We start from the raw sequence: 16,633 nt of genomic DNA, 5'->3' as shown, positions 1-16,633 counted from the left end.
TTACATTGTGTGTATGTGTGTGCGCATGCACGTGTTGCAAGTAAGGTGGACTCCCCTCAAGACTAGAGGAAGCAGACTCTTTAATATTTCAGAGCAGTGATAAATAAGTCAGACAGACTGCAGACAGATAAGGTGACTCTGTGGGCTGGGGCGAGGGGGTGCAGGGAGGATGATGAGGAGGGGGACAGAGGTATAAAAGCAAAGGGAAGGGGGGAAATAGATATAGCAAGGTGGCGAGAGATACACCAGGTAATAGAGCAAAAAATGAGAAGACAGGTGGAATAGCAATGGGGAAAACACAAAAGAAAAACGAGACATCACTGGCAAAAAAACAGAAGAAGAGGGGAATATCTGCTTTAAAACCTACTTTAAACATTTCAGCATACAGCGAGTATGTAATAGACAATCACACCTAAAATAGTTCAACAGATCAATCAAGTCTGTGATGCAGACGAAGAAACCCTGTCCTTCACTGTTCCCAATTCCTCCCTCACACACAACCTCCAGCTGCACCTCCAGCACGAAGCTGGAGACACTCGGGGCGAATGACAGACTTTGATTTCTGTTTCTGCGGACAAACGGGATCACGAGGGGATCCAAAAGTGAGAAGAGATGAGTAGGTGAGGCGGAAGGAAGGGGGGGAGTGGATGCAGCGATGGAAGGGAGGGGACGAGAGGGAGAGAAAACAGAGACAGTTACTGTAGGGAAAGGTCAACAGAGGCACAGAGCAAGTGTGAGAGAGGAGATGAAAAACAGGCCGAAAGAGGTGGAAAAGTACGGCATGCTTTCTTGAGGGGGAGGAACTGCCCCATGGTGCCGTGGCCTTCGGTCTGGCAGACTTATGATCAAAAGATGATAAAGCTCCACTGGCACTTCAGCCTTGTAACTTGCTATGTTTAGCTTCTGTCAGCTCTTTGCTTCAGACAGATTCCTTAAGTCTGTGAACCTACATAGTGCAAACAGGAGTTTTGCTGCCGTCCTGGAAAATCTTTAGGCTCCGAGCAAGGCACTGCCTTTCAGCCCATCCGGTTTTATCCTCATCTCCTTTGAAAGAAATAGTTTCTTGCCCGCCTTTTCTCCACCTCCAAACAGCAGCTTTAAGCTCCCTCTTCCACTATCTTCACTTATACTTCTGTAAGCCAGGAGCATTTTTATTTGTCTGTCAGTCCCTCTCATCTCCGCAACTCTCTCCCTCTCTTTCTGTCCTCCTTCTCTCTCCTTCCCTAAATAAAGGCACATTTCAACCAAGCCATTATTTTCCCCTTTTTTCTCTCACCCTCAATAAAGCATCTCTCCCCTTCTGAGCAGCATTAGTATAGCTACCAGCTCTGCTTCTGGATAAACTCATTAAATCAACTCAGGAAGAAGGCAACATACATATTTCTCTGGGTAAGATGAAGGTACTGGACGGTTAAGCAGATACAGGGTTAGAGAAATCTAAAAAAAAAGGCCCCCCAGAAAGGAAAAAGATAGCTTAATTGAACAATTAAACACATACAAATGATCAGGATGTGGATGATGTAAAAAAAGAATAAGAATCCACAGAGAGAATTTAATCCCACTATCCCCAGTGGGATTATGGTAAATCTAACCTGCCCTGCTGTCTCTTCTGCTCCTTATAGCCTCAGCTCAGAGTTGAAGAGTGCAGGGATCCTGTGAGCCTTGAGGTGTTAGCATTATCCCTATAAGGTTCCTCTGCACCACAGTAATCAATTACTATTCCTGCTTATCTGCCTCTAAAACTACCCATCCATCCAAAGCCATCACCAGCCCATGATCCAGAGCACAGGGAAGGAAAGATCCTTTAATCGACACACAGGATGTGATGTGTTTGAATAGCATTCTGCAAAACTTTTTAGGCAAACTACTAAAATGAGACTTAAAAGACCATAAATAGTATGTTAAATAAAAAAGGATTTGAAGTTATATTTTGCATAACAGATTTGCTCTCGGTCAATCATCAGAGTGAGGCAGCAGTACATGATTGTTCCAAGGATTTCAGAAAACTGGCCACAGAATGAATCTGAGAGTGATCAGACGCCTCTCTGATTGTGTCACATAAATCAAGGGCAAGAAAACTAAACTTTCCAACAACAGTGAAATGTTTGTCCTGTTTGGCAGTGTACCAGTGGATGTGGCAGTATGCAGTCATCACATTGCCACAGTTTAATTTATATTATTCCAATAACTATTTTGGGGCCAATGACTCGCCAAAACCACACTAAAAATCAGAAAGACACAAACACTCTGGATCAAGGTCCTTCACTGTGAAGATCTGTTGTTTTTAAATCTGAATGATTACTTGGGTGGTAAAATAAACGAAGCAATATCAAAACCTTTGAACATTTGTAACCCTTTCATTTTTCCATTTGGGTACATTGGCTGAAGTGTACGCCTTCACACTTTTTAATATTCATTGTTTTCAAACTTGTAGCTTTACTTATTAAGTCTGCGTCATCAATCAACATGTTATCCATTTGAAAGCTGTATGTTGCAATTTCAGGGCAGCACAGTAGTTAGCACTGCTGGATCCCACAGTGGGTTTGAATCCACCTCTTGGCCTGGGTCTTTCTGCGTGGAGTTTGCGTGTTCTCCCCATGTCCCCATGGCTTCCCCACAGTCCAAAGGCATGCAGTTAGCAGGGTTAGGTTAACTGGTGATAATAAATTGGCTGCAGGTGTGAATGTGAGCGCAAATGGTTGTCTGTCTTTCTGTGTTAGCCCTGCTACCAACTGGTGACCTGTCCAGGGTGTACACTGCCTCTTGAACTACGGCAACTGGAATAGGCTCCAGTTGCCGTAGTTGCCCCTGCGACCCTGAACAGGAAAAGAGGAAGAAAGTAATAGATGGATGTTTTCAGTTCCACATTAGTATTAAATGCTGGTACATACTGAGATGTAAAGCAATGATAGTTTTAAACAAGAAAAAAGCCATGACATTTTTTATAACAGAAAGCACTTAGTGCTGTTATAAAAAATGAAGCTAATTTAGGTCACTAGGGTTAGAGGATATCACCAACCTGTTTCAGACTCTCTGAATGAGACCAACAACACCTCATGAGGCTTCATATATGCACTCAGTAGCTCACACTTCCACAGACAGGCTACGTGCAGGCCTTGCTCTAAACTTGCAGTGCCCTTCAGTCCCTGCTGGCATGCTTTAAGATTACACAAACAAAAAAGGTCAGACCAATAAAGATTGGAATTAACTCGCAATCCTATTGGAAGATTACGTTTATTTATTGCAGTTACTCTAATGAACATGTACACGTTTCCCCAGTCTGTTTACAAAAAAGCCTCAATCTGCTTCTTTACCCTTCTACACCGTCTTCATTTTTCCCTTCCAATTATATCTTCAACCTCATCTGTTTGCTCTTTAGAATAAACAACTTCATCTAAAGATTGCAGAGCAGATTGTTCACCCAAAAGCCTTACTAGTTTTAGATTAGTGCCTCCTTTTCTTTTTTTTCTTTTTTTTAACAGGAAACTCATTGAGGAGCGTTGTGCAGGGGGAATGAGGGGAAAAAAATCCTACGATCATGAATCTCAAAGGGCCATAATCAAGATTTCATGGCAGAGATCCAGCAAGACCCTGATATACAAACATAGATCGTCTGCCTGGGAATGAATGGACATCACACACACACACACAAATGTGTGCATAACGTCCCTCTGCCTCCCAATTTTAATCACAAGCACAAGTTAATGACATTCTGTGGAGTCTGGTCTTTTTTATCATATCCCATGAGCTTTTCTTATAGCATAAATTAAAGACAACCTGGCTCAGGATTGGTTCACCGCCGGGTTTATTCCAAGGTTTGTAGCTCACCGTTCTTCCCCTGAATAGAAACCATGTGTAATAATCAAGCATTCATATCAGCTGCATTCCTTTTGTCTGGGTAGATCCAGTATGTGTGCAGCACATGTGTTTGGCAGACCGTCTGCAGCATGCTAACTTTAAATATACACACACCGACAGAAAAAGAAAAAAACAATTCAAATTGAGATAGGGGAGAAATCTCATTTTATAAATAAAAAAAACAAACCATTCAGTCTTTTATGGGCAACAAGGATTAAGTGGTTAACTCTGTGTTGCCTCACAGCAACAAGGCTGGGGCCTTTCTGTGTGGAGTTTGCATGTTCTCCCTGTGGGTTTCTTCCAGGTAAGCTAATTTCATCCCAGGTAAATTGGTGGATGTGAGAGTGTGCGGTGGCCTGTCGCCCTATTTCACCCAAATGGGTAGATCCAGCCTTCCTGCAACCCTGAGCTGGTTAAGAAAATTGCTTAATGGTTTGACAGTTTGTTATGAGTGACCTTGGAAGCTTAAAAATTATCTAAGTTGGCTCACTCCACATCTGGGCATTTATACTGATAAGAGGCAGTGGCACACATCCAGCAGGCCTGTTTTCTTTTTAGGAGGATGCACCTGCCCTACCCGCAGGTCCAATTGGAGGAAGAGCCACAACTGTGAGCTATACAAATATCATGGCTCAGGCTCTTTGCGCACACAATCACACCAATGTTGCTAACTCTGAACAGCTGCAGCTCGCTACCTCCTCTTAGCCAACATTCTTCTCCCGCCATCCTTCACTGCCAGCGAGCAGGCAAACTCCAACTGACTCGTCTATTTTCCCAATCACACGCAGACAAACAAACAATTGAGTAGCTGGCGCTCGCATACAGGGTTAGGCTTCTGGAGCTGGATTCAAATTGTAGACAATGCTGTGTGAGCATTTTTTCACTTCAGCGCTTTATATAACAGCCATCCACATGAACGCAGCCCCTCTCAAAAACAAAATGCAGCAGCCGGGTTCCAACCATGTGATTAGATTTAGAGACTGTTAATCACCTAGAAACACACATAAGACAGTCTAATAGCATTTTCTTTTGAGTGCTGCTATAGTGCATTCAGAGCAAGATTTGTAGCTTTGCTATGTTTGAAACTGGATTTTAAAGCTATACTTTGAATGCATCTTTTGGTATTTAAAACTAGGGGAAAGCATCACATAGGGTAGCATTCTTGCTCACCATGAGCGTGGAAAGCAGCTGGCATGGCAGCGGGAGGGACAGGTTGACATGGCCTTGAAGACGAAGAGCTTGTGCGGCTTTCACTCACTGCCAACCCCCCTCGGAGACAGGAGGAGTCGGAAAGAGGGGATTGAAAGGGTGATAAAGGGAAAACAGGGTGACAGACGGGTGGTTGGGGGGGGGGGGCTGTCACCAAAACACAACAGCTCTATTACCAAACCCACCATATAGCAACATCACAGCTCAGACTAGCCCTGCCCGATTAAGAGTGGGTGGGGGACAAAGAAAAGGCGAGCATCGCAAAGCTAAAACTTTGCAAATGACTCTCAAGTTGAGACCTCCTCTAAGAAGCACCACACGCACAGCGTGATGTCATGTGACGTGTTCGTGTGAAAGGTGACCTTGTGGCCTCTTTCTGCTTGGAGGAAGCTGTATATTTAGTTGGTGGGGTTTAGCTGAAGTGTTTGACAGCAAGGGTGTTAAATTATTGAGTAGTCAGTGCCAGCAGGGAAGGATGGCACACTGAGGCTGAAGAAGGTCCTCTTATCTGGTGCTACATGCTGTTGGCAAACACATACACACACGCACAGTCCTGACACACAAGTACACACACCCATCAAACCTGAGAAATATATTTTTTAATATTTTACTAAATGCTCTTATCTTTTAAAGAGAGTGGAAGGGTTTAAGGCTATGCAGAGGCAAAGAAAATGTTAGTACAATTGAAAGACTGTACTAACATTTATTTCATGTAAAATGATGACAGAGGACAAGAGGAGATTACAGATGTTTACTCCAGGGCCAAACATTTAGGCTAGCTGACAGGCAGCAGCCTCATTCATTCATTTATTTGCTGCGTTTCACTCCTTGAATCCACTCCTCAGTCGCTCCCTGACAGTCTTGTCACCACAAATAAGGCGAACCTGACTACCCGGGACAAATTACCAAAAGGTCAGAAGACTTTTCGGCAGAACTCTCTGGCTGTCTGTTCTCTCCACTGCTGCACAAGTATTTTCCGAGAGAGCATGACCTCCCTGTACTCTCCACTTTCTGCTTCACTTGAATTCAAGGAGGGGCTGAAATGTTGCGTGTCAGCTTTCATCACAAGTGACAGAACTGGGTACAACAGGGTAAGAGTAATAATGAGCAGTCATACTGATTAGAATTAGATCCATTTCTCTCTTTTAAAAAAAAAAAAAAAAAAGTTTAATAAAAGCAGTTTATGATGCAGTTTAAGAGCTGCTGCTAATGCTTTAGCCTCATTGGACTTCCAGAAAAGACTACAGTAGCACCACTGCACTCTGAATCCAATTATTTCCAATGGCTTGCACTGGGCTACGATGGTCTGTCAGTGCACTGATCAAAGGGCTAGTTGAACTTTGACCACTGCGCGCTGTGACTAATACCCAAGCGGTCAATAGAAACAAGGCTTCCAGTTGGACGTCAATAGACCAAAGTGGAGAAAAGCTGATATTGTGTGCCTGAATTCCCTGAATTAAACTGCACTGGTTTGCTTTATTTTTTAAACCCTGTTAGTAAAGTCCCATCTTGGAAAGATGTTTTAAAGATGTCAGGTTGCTTGTTGATGGTAGGCAATCTTTTTATTTAGAGACAACTTAAGCTTGTTTGTATGTAGCTCAGTAGCTCTATAGTTTAAAGTTTTCTTAAAAGCTAAAAAAAACTGAGTGTTTGATGTGACAACACTGTTCAGACTTCTTCGCTTATGGAGGAGTGGTTATAAAACAACAAACCTTCAAGTTAAATTTCATTTTGGAGAGACTACAAAATCGCAGCGAGCCAAATCTACCGTGTAGGGCGGGTGGTGATCAAAGACTATACTCATGTGGCCAAAACAGCATAAAATTTTAGGACATTACAGAAGAGCTTTGCACCATCTTACCATCTGGAGTGAATTCTCAGTGCACAACTCCATGACTGATTTGACGTTTAAAAGAGATTAGCATTTCCTTCTCGGCATAACCTAGCTGTCATCAGCTGTCATGGTCATTGATTTGAAGGTCTGTTAATTTGACACTAAAGGTTTCCCTTTCTGAACAAGTTTGAGGTCTACAAGTCGGCTACAAGCAGTCCGAGGAGACGACCTTCGAGGAGAGAACAGCCAAATTTAAATACAGTATGGTTTTTGGTTTTTTTTATGTGCAAAGTAACAGAATTTTATCATTGCAACTTGTATTTAGAAGACGAGCATGAGGGTTTTTCAAATGTTTCCCTGTTTTGCTCAGCTCTGGCTTCCCCAGCGTACCGAACCCAGGAGCAAGCACAGCAAATTGTATCTGAAATCCACATGACTCTCAATAGTGTGTTCCAGCATGCAAACAGCACAGTGGGCAATGGGCTGGCTGGCAGAACCGGTGCACCACATGAGACAAACTTATATCTGAAGTCTGCAATGACTGATTTATTGTCAGCGTTGGCACTATTTTCACACACTAGTTTCCATTTACTCTTGCTTTAGAGCTGTTTTGGGCAAAATCCTGAAGAAAATGCTGCTTTCCTTAGCTGCTAGACATCAGCTGTACTGTCCAGTTAGGGCTTTTTTTGTTTGCCCAAAAGCACCACTGATGAGAGCAGTGTAAGTGAACCAAAAAGTTGAACTATTAAAAGCTCAGAAGAGCAGAGGTGAATAAAACACTTGTGCAATTCCTTTAACATAATAATACTTAATATAGCTGATTACAACCTTTTGATTGTTTGCATTCAGCATTATTCATGTGACACTGGAGCATGCTTAGTGTGTTATATAAACTTTCTGAGTGTACTTGATGTGAAGCAGGCGGTTCTTCTTAATAGGTTTTTGGTGAATTTGAGCTTCTTGCTCAAGTCTTCTCTCTCTCTAACATCAAACTGCCCCTCTCTCCAACTGCGTCCTCTGCAAGCTTGCAACACACACAAATCAAATCAAATCAAATCACTTTTTATTGTCACATCACATGTGCAGGCACACTGGCACAGCACATGCGAGTGAAATTCTTGTGTGCGAGCCCCACAAGCAACAGAGATGTGCAAACACAACAACACAAACGAGCAAAATACAAGAATGGCCAACCTGAAACTAATAAATATATGTACAATATATAATAGTGTATGCATTTCTGGATGTGTATACTAAATATTTTCCTACGTGTGTGTGTGTGTGTGTGTGTGTGTGTGTGTGTGTGTGTGTGTGTGTGTGTGTGTGTGTGTATACACACACATTAATATTCATACGCCCAGGCACATGTTGGTGTCCTTGGTCTTGCTACTCCTTCTCGCTCTCTCTATTTGCTCTCTCTCTCTCTAATCCTGTAAAGCCAACAGTGCAATTAGTCACATGCCGAGTCTTCTTTCATCTCTCCAGTGAGAGTGAGCTCAGGAGAAATTCAAACGGCTCGGTATCTACCCTTCTGGGGTAAAACACAAACATGTACATAGCCGCATTAAAATACCTCAAATTCAAACAACAGCTTGTCTGACTATAACGTGTCCTTGGGGTTTAAAAGGTGAACCATCATCGATCCCTTTTAAAAGTCTTGTCTTCTTTGCAACTCAAGGAACTGCACTAAACTTGAAAGCAAGTTTAGCCTTAAACTGAAGCAAAGGTAAACTCAGGACAAGCTAAGACTGAAAGGAGTCCTCTAAAAATGATCACCGTCCCTGTGGTTTCGACGTTATTTGTGCTTCTTTGCTCTGAACTCGCCGCAGTCACCTCCTTCACAGTTAGGAGCCGTATCTATCACAACCCACTCACAAACTCCACTGATCGAAACAGCATGAGAGAGCGAGCTGTGATGGAAATCCACAGAACAAAAACTTAAAAGGATAGGGAAACAGACGGCAAGAGAAAGCCCCCGCATTCAGGTTAAACAGGCTTATAGTTAATGTCTTCTCTATGCTCTACAGTTAAGGTAATTTTGCACTGCCTGAAGCCACAACCTGAGAGTGAGACGGGGAGGAGTGAAGTACGGCTCACTCTCTACATCCTGGTAAAGGAACAAATGGCTCATGTTGCCATTAAATGGACAGAGAGCCCAGGGTTATCACTTTCATGCAGGTTATTCCTACGTGTCAGCTAAAAATCAATCTCCATTTAACTGATAAATCTCCTCACTGAGCCAGTATCTAATATGACTGGGACAGCCGAAGGTATGCTCACATTAAACACCGATTTTTAACACTTTGGAAATTGAATTTGCATTGTGTGTGTGTGTGTGTGTGTGTGTGTGTGTGTGTGTGTGTGTGTGTGTGTGTGTGTGTGTGTGTGTGTGTGTGTGTGTGTGTGTTGCAAAAAGATAATGAAAGAAAAAAGGAGATTTCCAGATGTTATCAATCGCTCACTGATAATTTATTTATCTGGTAGTAAACTGATTGGTTCCAGTGAATTGGCAGAACATCAACAGAGTCAAACGAATGAAGACATCCATCTTCTGTTGCTACCTTCTATCCTCCAACCGGCTGAAAACGAACCGCAGTACAGGCTGGCCATCTGAATTCATCTTAATTTGGCATATGATGTGCTTTTCAGAAGAATGCACAGATAGCAACATTAAAGAAACGGCTCACGCTCTAAACTTAATTTATCATGAAGTGAGAAAAAGCACAAAGGAAGACTTGGAGGTTCTGTAACTGGGAAAAAGATGGCAGACAAAGAACGGCAGTGAGCTTGTCAACATCCTGAAAGAGTAATCAGAGCGATGATGATGTGAACCGCCACTTTGACTCAGAACTTTTAGAATAAAAATCAGAGCAAAAACAGGAAGTAAACACTGCCTTGAGTGGAAGTTATCAGCTTTATATTCGGGCAGCCATATGCACAAGTAATCATGTTATCACGGGTGGGCAGACCTTTTATTGTATCAAATCATGCACTCATTCACTACTTGCATTCAGGCAATTCTATGAAAGTCTTGTATTGTGAGCTCTTTGGCTAAACACAAAAACTATTGGACACTTGGACAGCGCAGTTTGGTAATATAAAAACAAATTTTGCAGCCATTTACATTTGGATGCACCAATCTTCTTCCTCTCACCTGTCTATGTTTTTATGGTTTTCTTTCTATTCCATGCTTGGGTAATGACCATCAGTTGTACGCTACTTCTTGTGAGGCCTTGTACCATACTTTGCGTCTACTGAAACGGCCTAAGTAATTCACTACACAGATCCAGTCATGTGAAAAGTAAAGTTTCTCACCGGACTCCTGAGAGAAACAAAGTACATCCATACTGCAGCCAGGTAAACTGCACCTCTAGAAAAGTGGAAGGTTTGGTAAGCTTGCTGTTCTGGAGCATTTAGTTTACGGTTAAAACTAAGCTACAATCTTCCCAGGAATGGGCATCCCCAAAAACTCAGACCGTGCAATGTTCAGAGGGCATGTTTAAAGTTCATGACAGCAGAATCAGAAAAAGACTGAACAAGTGTGGCTTGTTTGGACAGCTTCTCTAAAAAGAACATGGCACCCTGGCATAGGTTTACAAAGCTGCATCTGATTAAACCACAAGATACTGTATCTGGAGCAACATCCTTTGGACAGCTGAGACCAACTTGGAGACGTTTGCTGTAATGCAGAATGTCTGATTTGGAGAAAACCAAACACAGCATGTGAGCACAAACACCTCATACCAGCTGTCAAGCATGGTAGTAGAGGAGCTACGATTGCCATCTTGCAGTCACCAAGTCTGAACATGAACTCCTCTGTATACTAAAGTATTCTAGAGTTTCTCGTGAGACCATATTTCTCACAGATAAAGGTTGTGCTAGCACGACAATTATCCCAAGCACACCAGCAAATCTGCAACAGAATATTTGAAAAAGAAAAGAATAAAAATGTTGCAATGAGCCAGTAAAAAAGTCCAGACCTCAACCTGACTGAAATGTTGTGGTGGGGCTTTAAGAGAGCTGCGTATAAACAAATGCCTACAAACCTCAATGAACTGAAGCAATCCTGCAAATAAGACTGGGGAAAAAAAATCCTCCACAATGATGTGAGACACTGATAAAGTCATGCAAAAAACAACTGGTTCAAGTTAATGCTGCTAAATAGTGGTTCTGTGAGCTAATCACAAGGTATAGATAAGAAGCAGTTTCTCCACAGGACTCTATCATGTCAGGTGAAAACCATTTTACATGACTGTAAATAAAGAGCAATTATGGATGCAGCTTTTTAATTCAGTTTGACTTTTTGGAGAACAGCTATGCAAGCTGTTTGAAGCTTACTGCCTGCCTTTTCCAGCTACATCACTAAAAGCAGGAATGAGAAAGATACCAATCTTGTACTGATCAATTTCTTGGCAAGAAAGCATCTGTTTGCCTGTCAATAATAGGATACAGTAATTACAAGAGCGTTTAGTGCCTGCCCTCACTCACAGCACCGGTACATGCATTAACAATAACGGATTGCAGGAAGAAATTGAAAGCTTTGTGAAGCCAAGATGATGAATCAATATTATAAATACTAACCAGAGCTGGTATGCAGGTAAACTGTCAGCTGTTCTGATAAATCCTTCAATGTCCTTTTTCTTTAAAAAGACAGACATCACACACACATGTAGCCTCTTAGTAATGGGCATTGGCTGCTTTTCTTTATGTTATGGAATTATCCCGTTTTTTTACCTGACTTGGACATCAACACAGGCCACTTTTTTTTTAATTTCCTGTAATTAAATAGTTATCAGTTAACATTAATCAATTATATAACATAACCACTGGTGGCAGCCTTTATTGTAGTTTAAACTACAATTTCCTCCTCTGAGTTGATTGTATTTCTCTATTTTAGCATGCTCACACCCCAGTGAAAGTGGACTTTACATTTTTGTCCATTATGGGATTTGTAAACATCCAAGAAGGGCTAAAGTCTTGGATGCTAAAAAGATGCTGGCACAAGTCCGACATTGCTTTAATGACTGTGTATATGTGGCCTGGATGAGCAGAGTGTGTGCGCATACGTGCGTGTGTAAAGAAATTGAAGCATTTGACACCTCACTAACAAGCCAGCTGAGACAGCCAGTATCCTGACGCTGCCTTGGGCCACACAGCATCACTCCGCTTAATGCCCTCTGGCTAAATAAATAAGTATAAATATAAAAATATCTACATCCACCAAAGAGAGGAAGTTTTTTATGTTTATTTATTTATTTATTTTCCGAAGGCTGCTGACTGGAAACCATTTTCCACACTTCAAAAGAGGGCGTGGGAATAAACCGATGCCCATGGACATGCAACGATAAAGCAGACTCTCACATCCAAAGGCAAATCCTAAGCATCTCTTCTCGCTCTTCCCACTCGCCACCGATGCTCTCCCACCCGTTTTCTCTCTTTTTTTCCCTTGGCAGATCAACAAACATATCTCCTACTTATTTTTCTTAAACACATGTATGGTGAGCTGTGGCAGCGCTAACAGGTTAGGCCACTGATCGCTAAAAATGAACTCCACAGAGGAGGGAAGGAAGCCATGAGGGGAAACCCAATCCAATGACCACTTTTGGTCAAAAAGCTGCAGCATCCAGCGTTGCGGCCTAAAATTTAATTTCCCCTAGTAGAAAAGCCACCTCGATGCCTTTAGCTGCCTATTTTTAGTATGTTATCATTTAGCCTCAATCAGAGTACAGCAGTCAACCTCAGGAGTGAAGATTGTTGCAGTGAGACAATAAAAAAATTTAAAAAAAGCACTGAGCTCCACCAGAAGTGGCTCATCAGAATGAAGAGAAGAGAAGAGAAGAGAAGAGAAGAGAAGAGAAGAGAAGAGAAGAGAAGAGAAGAGAAGAGAAGAGAAGAGAAGAGAAGAGTCTATTGGAGTTTATGTTTCTTCTTCTTCTTTCTATTTGGTGGCTCTGTTGCATCAGCACTGTCAGCTGAGGGCACAGTCGAAGCCTCAGAAAACAATGCCCGAGCAGAGGCATGCTTCGACTTCATAATAAATCAGTGTTTTCATGTTCCCGCCTGACTGTGGCATCATGTCAAATGCTCTTTGTCCCTTTAACTGACAGCACTTTTTAAGGGTCTCATTGTGAGCTGCTTTGTCAGGCTGTTGCCTCGATGCCCTGACATTAATTAGCACCAAGGAAGCAGAAAGCAAAGGAGAACGGCTGTAACCAGCGGACTAGTGATCGATGTCATCTGTGTTTTTCCTCACAGTATGGGGCCCCGGATAGAATCTGAAAAAAATCTGAGTTTATCCTTCTCCTTCCAGCTATAATTGTGTTAGACTATGGGGGATGCATCCCTGCTTTGGACAAACAAACCAAAGAGAGATTGTTTTTGGAGAGAAATAAGCTGGAAATAAAGAGCATGCGTTCCAAAAGAAGACTCTCACAGGGAGGGTGAGTGTGTTTGCAGGGCTGTAACGAGACAACCCAGAAGCCCCAGTGTCGCTGTGCCTCTGTGTGTGTGTGTATGTGTGTGTGTGTGTGTGTGTGTCACTTGGTTTGTCCTAATTAAAGTCATAACTTGCACCCATCAATGACACGGGACGTCAAAGTGAATCCTGCCTAATTACTCGACCTCGAGTCCCTGTCTTAAAGAGTCTCCGTGTTAACACATTCAAGACATTCATTAGTTCAGTTTCTCCTTCCCCCGAATTGCATAATCCTGAATTAGTTTGTGTTTGATTAAATTACCACAGAGACAAAAAAAATACACAGGGTTCAAACTGAGGAAGGAAAATATCCCCTTCATCACTACACATTAACTCTATGTAACTTAATACACTGTAATAAATGATTTATGGGGTGGACTACATCGCTTTATCCGTTAGAAGTTATTTTAGGTGTATAGAAAGTAGATTTTTATCCCTCATATTTATACTTTATTTAAAAGTACAACGAGGACAGCTTCGGTTGAAATACAGAATAAGATCTCTGCTTTATTTAGTCTCATTCGTGCTTTTAATAAAGAAATAAAAGCAGGTCTAAGAAAAGGACCAGACATAACTCATTCAAACCCACACTTTAGCCCCCCTGGAGATCACTTTAATGTCCCCCTGGGTGCCCTACTCACCTCTCCTCCGTGGCCATCAAAAACCCCAAAGATTGACGGGTGACTCTTGTTGACGATGTCGGTGAGCACCTCGAACCTGTCCTCCATGTGATCTCGCCGGCCTTGGATGGAGTACACGGCCACGTTGTTACTCTTGAACTCCCAGGTCTTGGAGAACTCCGCGTCCAGGACGTCCAGCCCACCGAAGCGCTCGTTCTGCATCATCTCCGCCACTTTCCCCTTGACCATCTTGACCGCATCTCGGCTGGACTTGACGATGGTCTTCACTTCGTCCGTGTGGAAGAAGTAACTCCACAGAGCCAGGCTGATGCACAGCAAGAACAAGGTCTCCGGTCTGAGCAGAAAATAACGCATGATCCGACCTAATAGAGACAGCAGGGTCATTGTATCCTCTATCATTTATTTATTCACGCGCAGGAAATCGCGGCAGGTTGTGTGTCGCTCGCCCCCCCGCCGCAGATTTCACTCCATCGTCGCTGTTTTTGTTGTTGATGATGTTACCGTGTTTGGTTTGGTTAGCGGCGAAACATACACATTTAACCGAGCTACTCACGCCGGGAAACATTCAGGTTGTACTGGACCAACGAGTGACACTTCACTGGGACGTATCAGCGACCGAGGGGAGATAAAGAAGGAGAAGCGCGGTGCACCGGCTGGTTCCCTCTAGCATTCAGCCCAGCAGTGAGCCACCACCAACGGCTGTCCGCTGACCATCTGCCGCGGTCCGAGAACACGGACACTCCAGGCGGGAAACAGCAGCTTCTCCCCTCCGTTTGGACTTGAGGTTAAGCCAGTGTGTTGGCTAGAGTAAAGTTGTGGGCAGAGCCTGTCCCTCCCCGGCCAGCCCTGCTACTGTTTCCAGTCCTGAAATAGCAGCCTGTGCTGAAACCCTCACATTCCCAGCTGCCACACTGGCTGCGAAGCCCCCGCTGCTGCTTTCCTAAACGGCCGTGCTGCTTTCACGTGCAGCTCGTAAAGTTCGCCTTCAAAATTGTAGGAAATAATTGCATTTAAAATATCAACACTTACCCACAGACAACGCATAGTGATACCGTTTAAATAAGGGACCCGACCCCCCCCCCCCCCAAACAAACAAACAAACAAACAAATAAAATAAAATAAAATAAAATAAAAACCTATTCAACTGCAGCTGGTTACGTCTGAAAACAAGGTGATTAGGCGATGCAAAGAAATGTAATCTACAGCCGTTTAGATAAATAATTTAGATACATTTAGATAAATAAATAAATTAGTTAATTAATGTAATCACTTGAAAGAAAAGAACAGTTGTGTTGTGGCTAAAACTTAATAAGTTGTCGCACCACAGGGGACTGTCCTCTCCCCCTTCCTCTTCACCCTCTACACCACAGACTTCAGCCACTGCACAGAGACCTGCCATCTTCAGAAGTTTTCTGATGACTCTGCGGTGGTTGGATGCATCAGCAGGGATGATGAGACAGAGTACCGGGCTGTGGTCGACTCCTTTGTCACGTGGTGTGAGCAGAATCATCTGCAGCTCAACGTGGCAAAGACCAAGGAACTGATCGTGGACTTCAGGAAGACCAGGAAACACTTGACCCCTGTTTCAATCCAGGGGGTCAGTGTTGACATTGTGGAGGACTATAAATACCTTGGAGTACACATTGACAATAAACTGGACTGGGCTAAAAACACCACAGCACTTTACAGGAAGGGCCAGAGTCGTCTCTATTTTTTGAGGCGACTGAGGTCCTTCAACATCTGCCAGAAAATGCTGAGGATTTTCTATGAGTCTGTGGTGGCCAGTGCGATCCTCTATGCTGTTGCATGCTGGGGGAGCAGGCTGAGGGTCGCAGATGCCAACAGACTTAATAAACTGATCCGTAAGGCCAGCAATGTTGTGGGGATGGAGCTGAACTCCCTCAAGGTGGTGTCGGAGAGGCGGATGCTGTCCAAGATAAAGACAATGTTGGATAACACCTCCCACCCACTCCATGACATGTTGGTCAGTCACAGGAGCTCGTTCAGTGAGAGACTGAGATTACCGAAAAGCACCACTGAACGACACAGGAAATCATTCCTGCCTGTGGCCATCTCCCTGTACAACGCATCCACTTAACACACTGTTTGCTGCTACAACTACACATGTTTCTTTTCCAAATATTTATTTATAAGTGACTTATGTATGTATGTATGTATATATATGTATATATTGTACTATTCTTAGTTAGCGTATTGTCTGTCTTGTCTTAATGTTGGTTTAAAATGGAGCACTGTAACAAAAAATAATTTCCCCCAGGGATCAATAAAGTATTCTGATTCTGATTCTGATTCTGATTCATTCACTGGCTTAAAATTCAGTAGAGAAACCAATAAGAAAACTGCAGACTGTTTACAAAAATTAAATTATTGCAGCATTATGTTATTTCATCCAAATGTTATAAATTCTACTGCTCAATTATATATCAGCCATGCCTAAAATCTCACCAGGGGTTAAGCAAGACACCAAGAGAGAAACCGCACGGGAGATTTACGACAGAACTCGAAGGCGTCCAAGGACCAGTCATACCACAGGTGAGTCTGAAGACCTCCGTGAATCAATAATTTTAAACACATGCTAACACGCAGCATTTCATT

General features: G+C 42.9%; 1 protein-coding gene across 1 annotated transcript in view; it reads right to left on the bottom strand.

The window, feature by feature from the left end:
- Nucleotides 1–14,955, bottom strand: part of ppm1lb (protein phosphatase, Mg2+/Mn2+ dependent, 1Lb) — a 55,211-nt gene extending 40,256 nt beyond the window's left edge. The window contains exon 1 of the mRNA XM_085430255.1: nucleotides 14,018–14,955. Coding sequence (XP_085286381.1) covers nucleotides 14,018–14,416 — 399 coding nt within the window. The 5' untranslated portion in view covers nucleotides 14,417–14,955. The remainder of the gene's footprint in view (nucleotides 1–14,017) is intronic.
- Nucleotides 14,956–16,633: the final 1,678 nt, after the last annotated feature.

The sequence above is a fragment of the Copadichromis virginalis genome, linkage group LG14, assembly GCF_057382275.1.
Source record: "Copadichromis virginalis isolate Kocher_CV1m ecotype Utaka linkage group LG14, C_Virginalis_male_GT1.1, whole genome shotgun sequence".
NCBI classification, from domain to species: domain Eukaryota; kingdom Metazoa; phylum Chordata; class Actinopteri; order Cichliformes; family Cichlidae; genus Copadichromis; species Copadichromis virginalis.
This window is presented reverse-complemented; position numbering and strand designations above follow the sequence as displayed.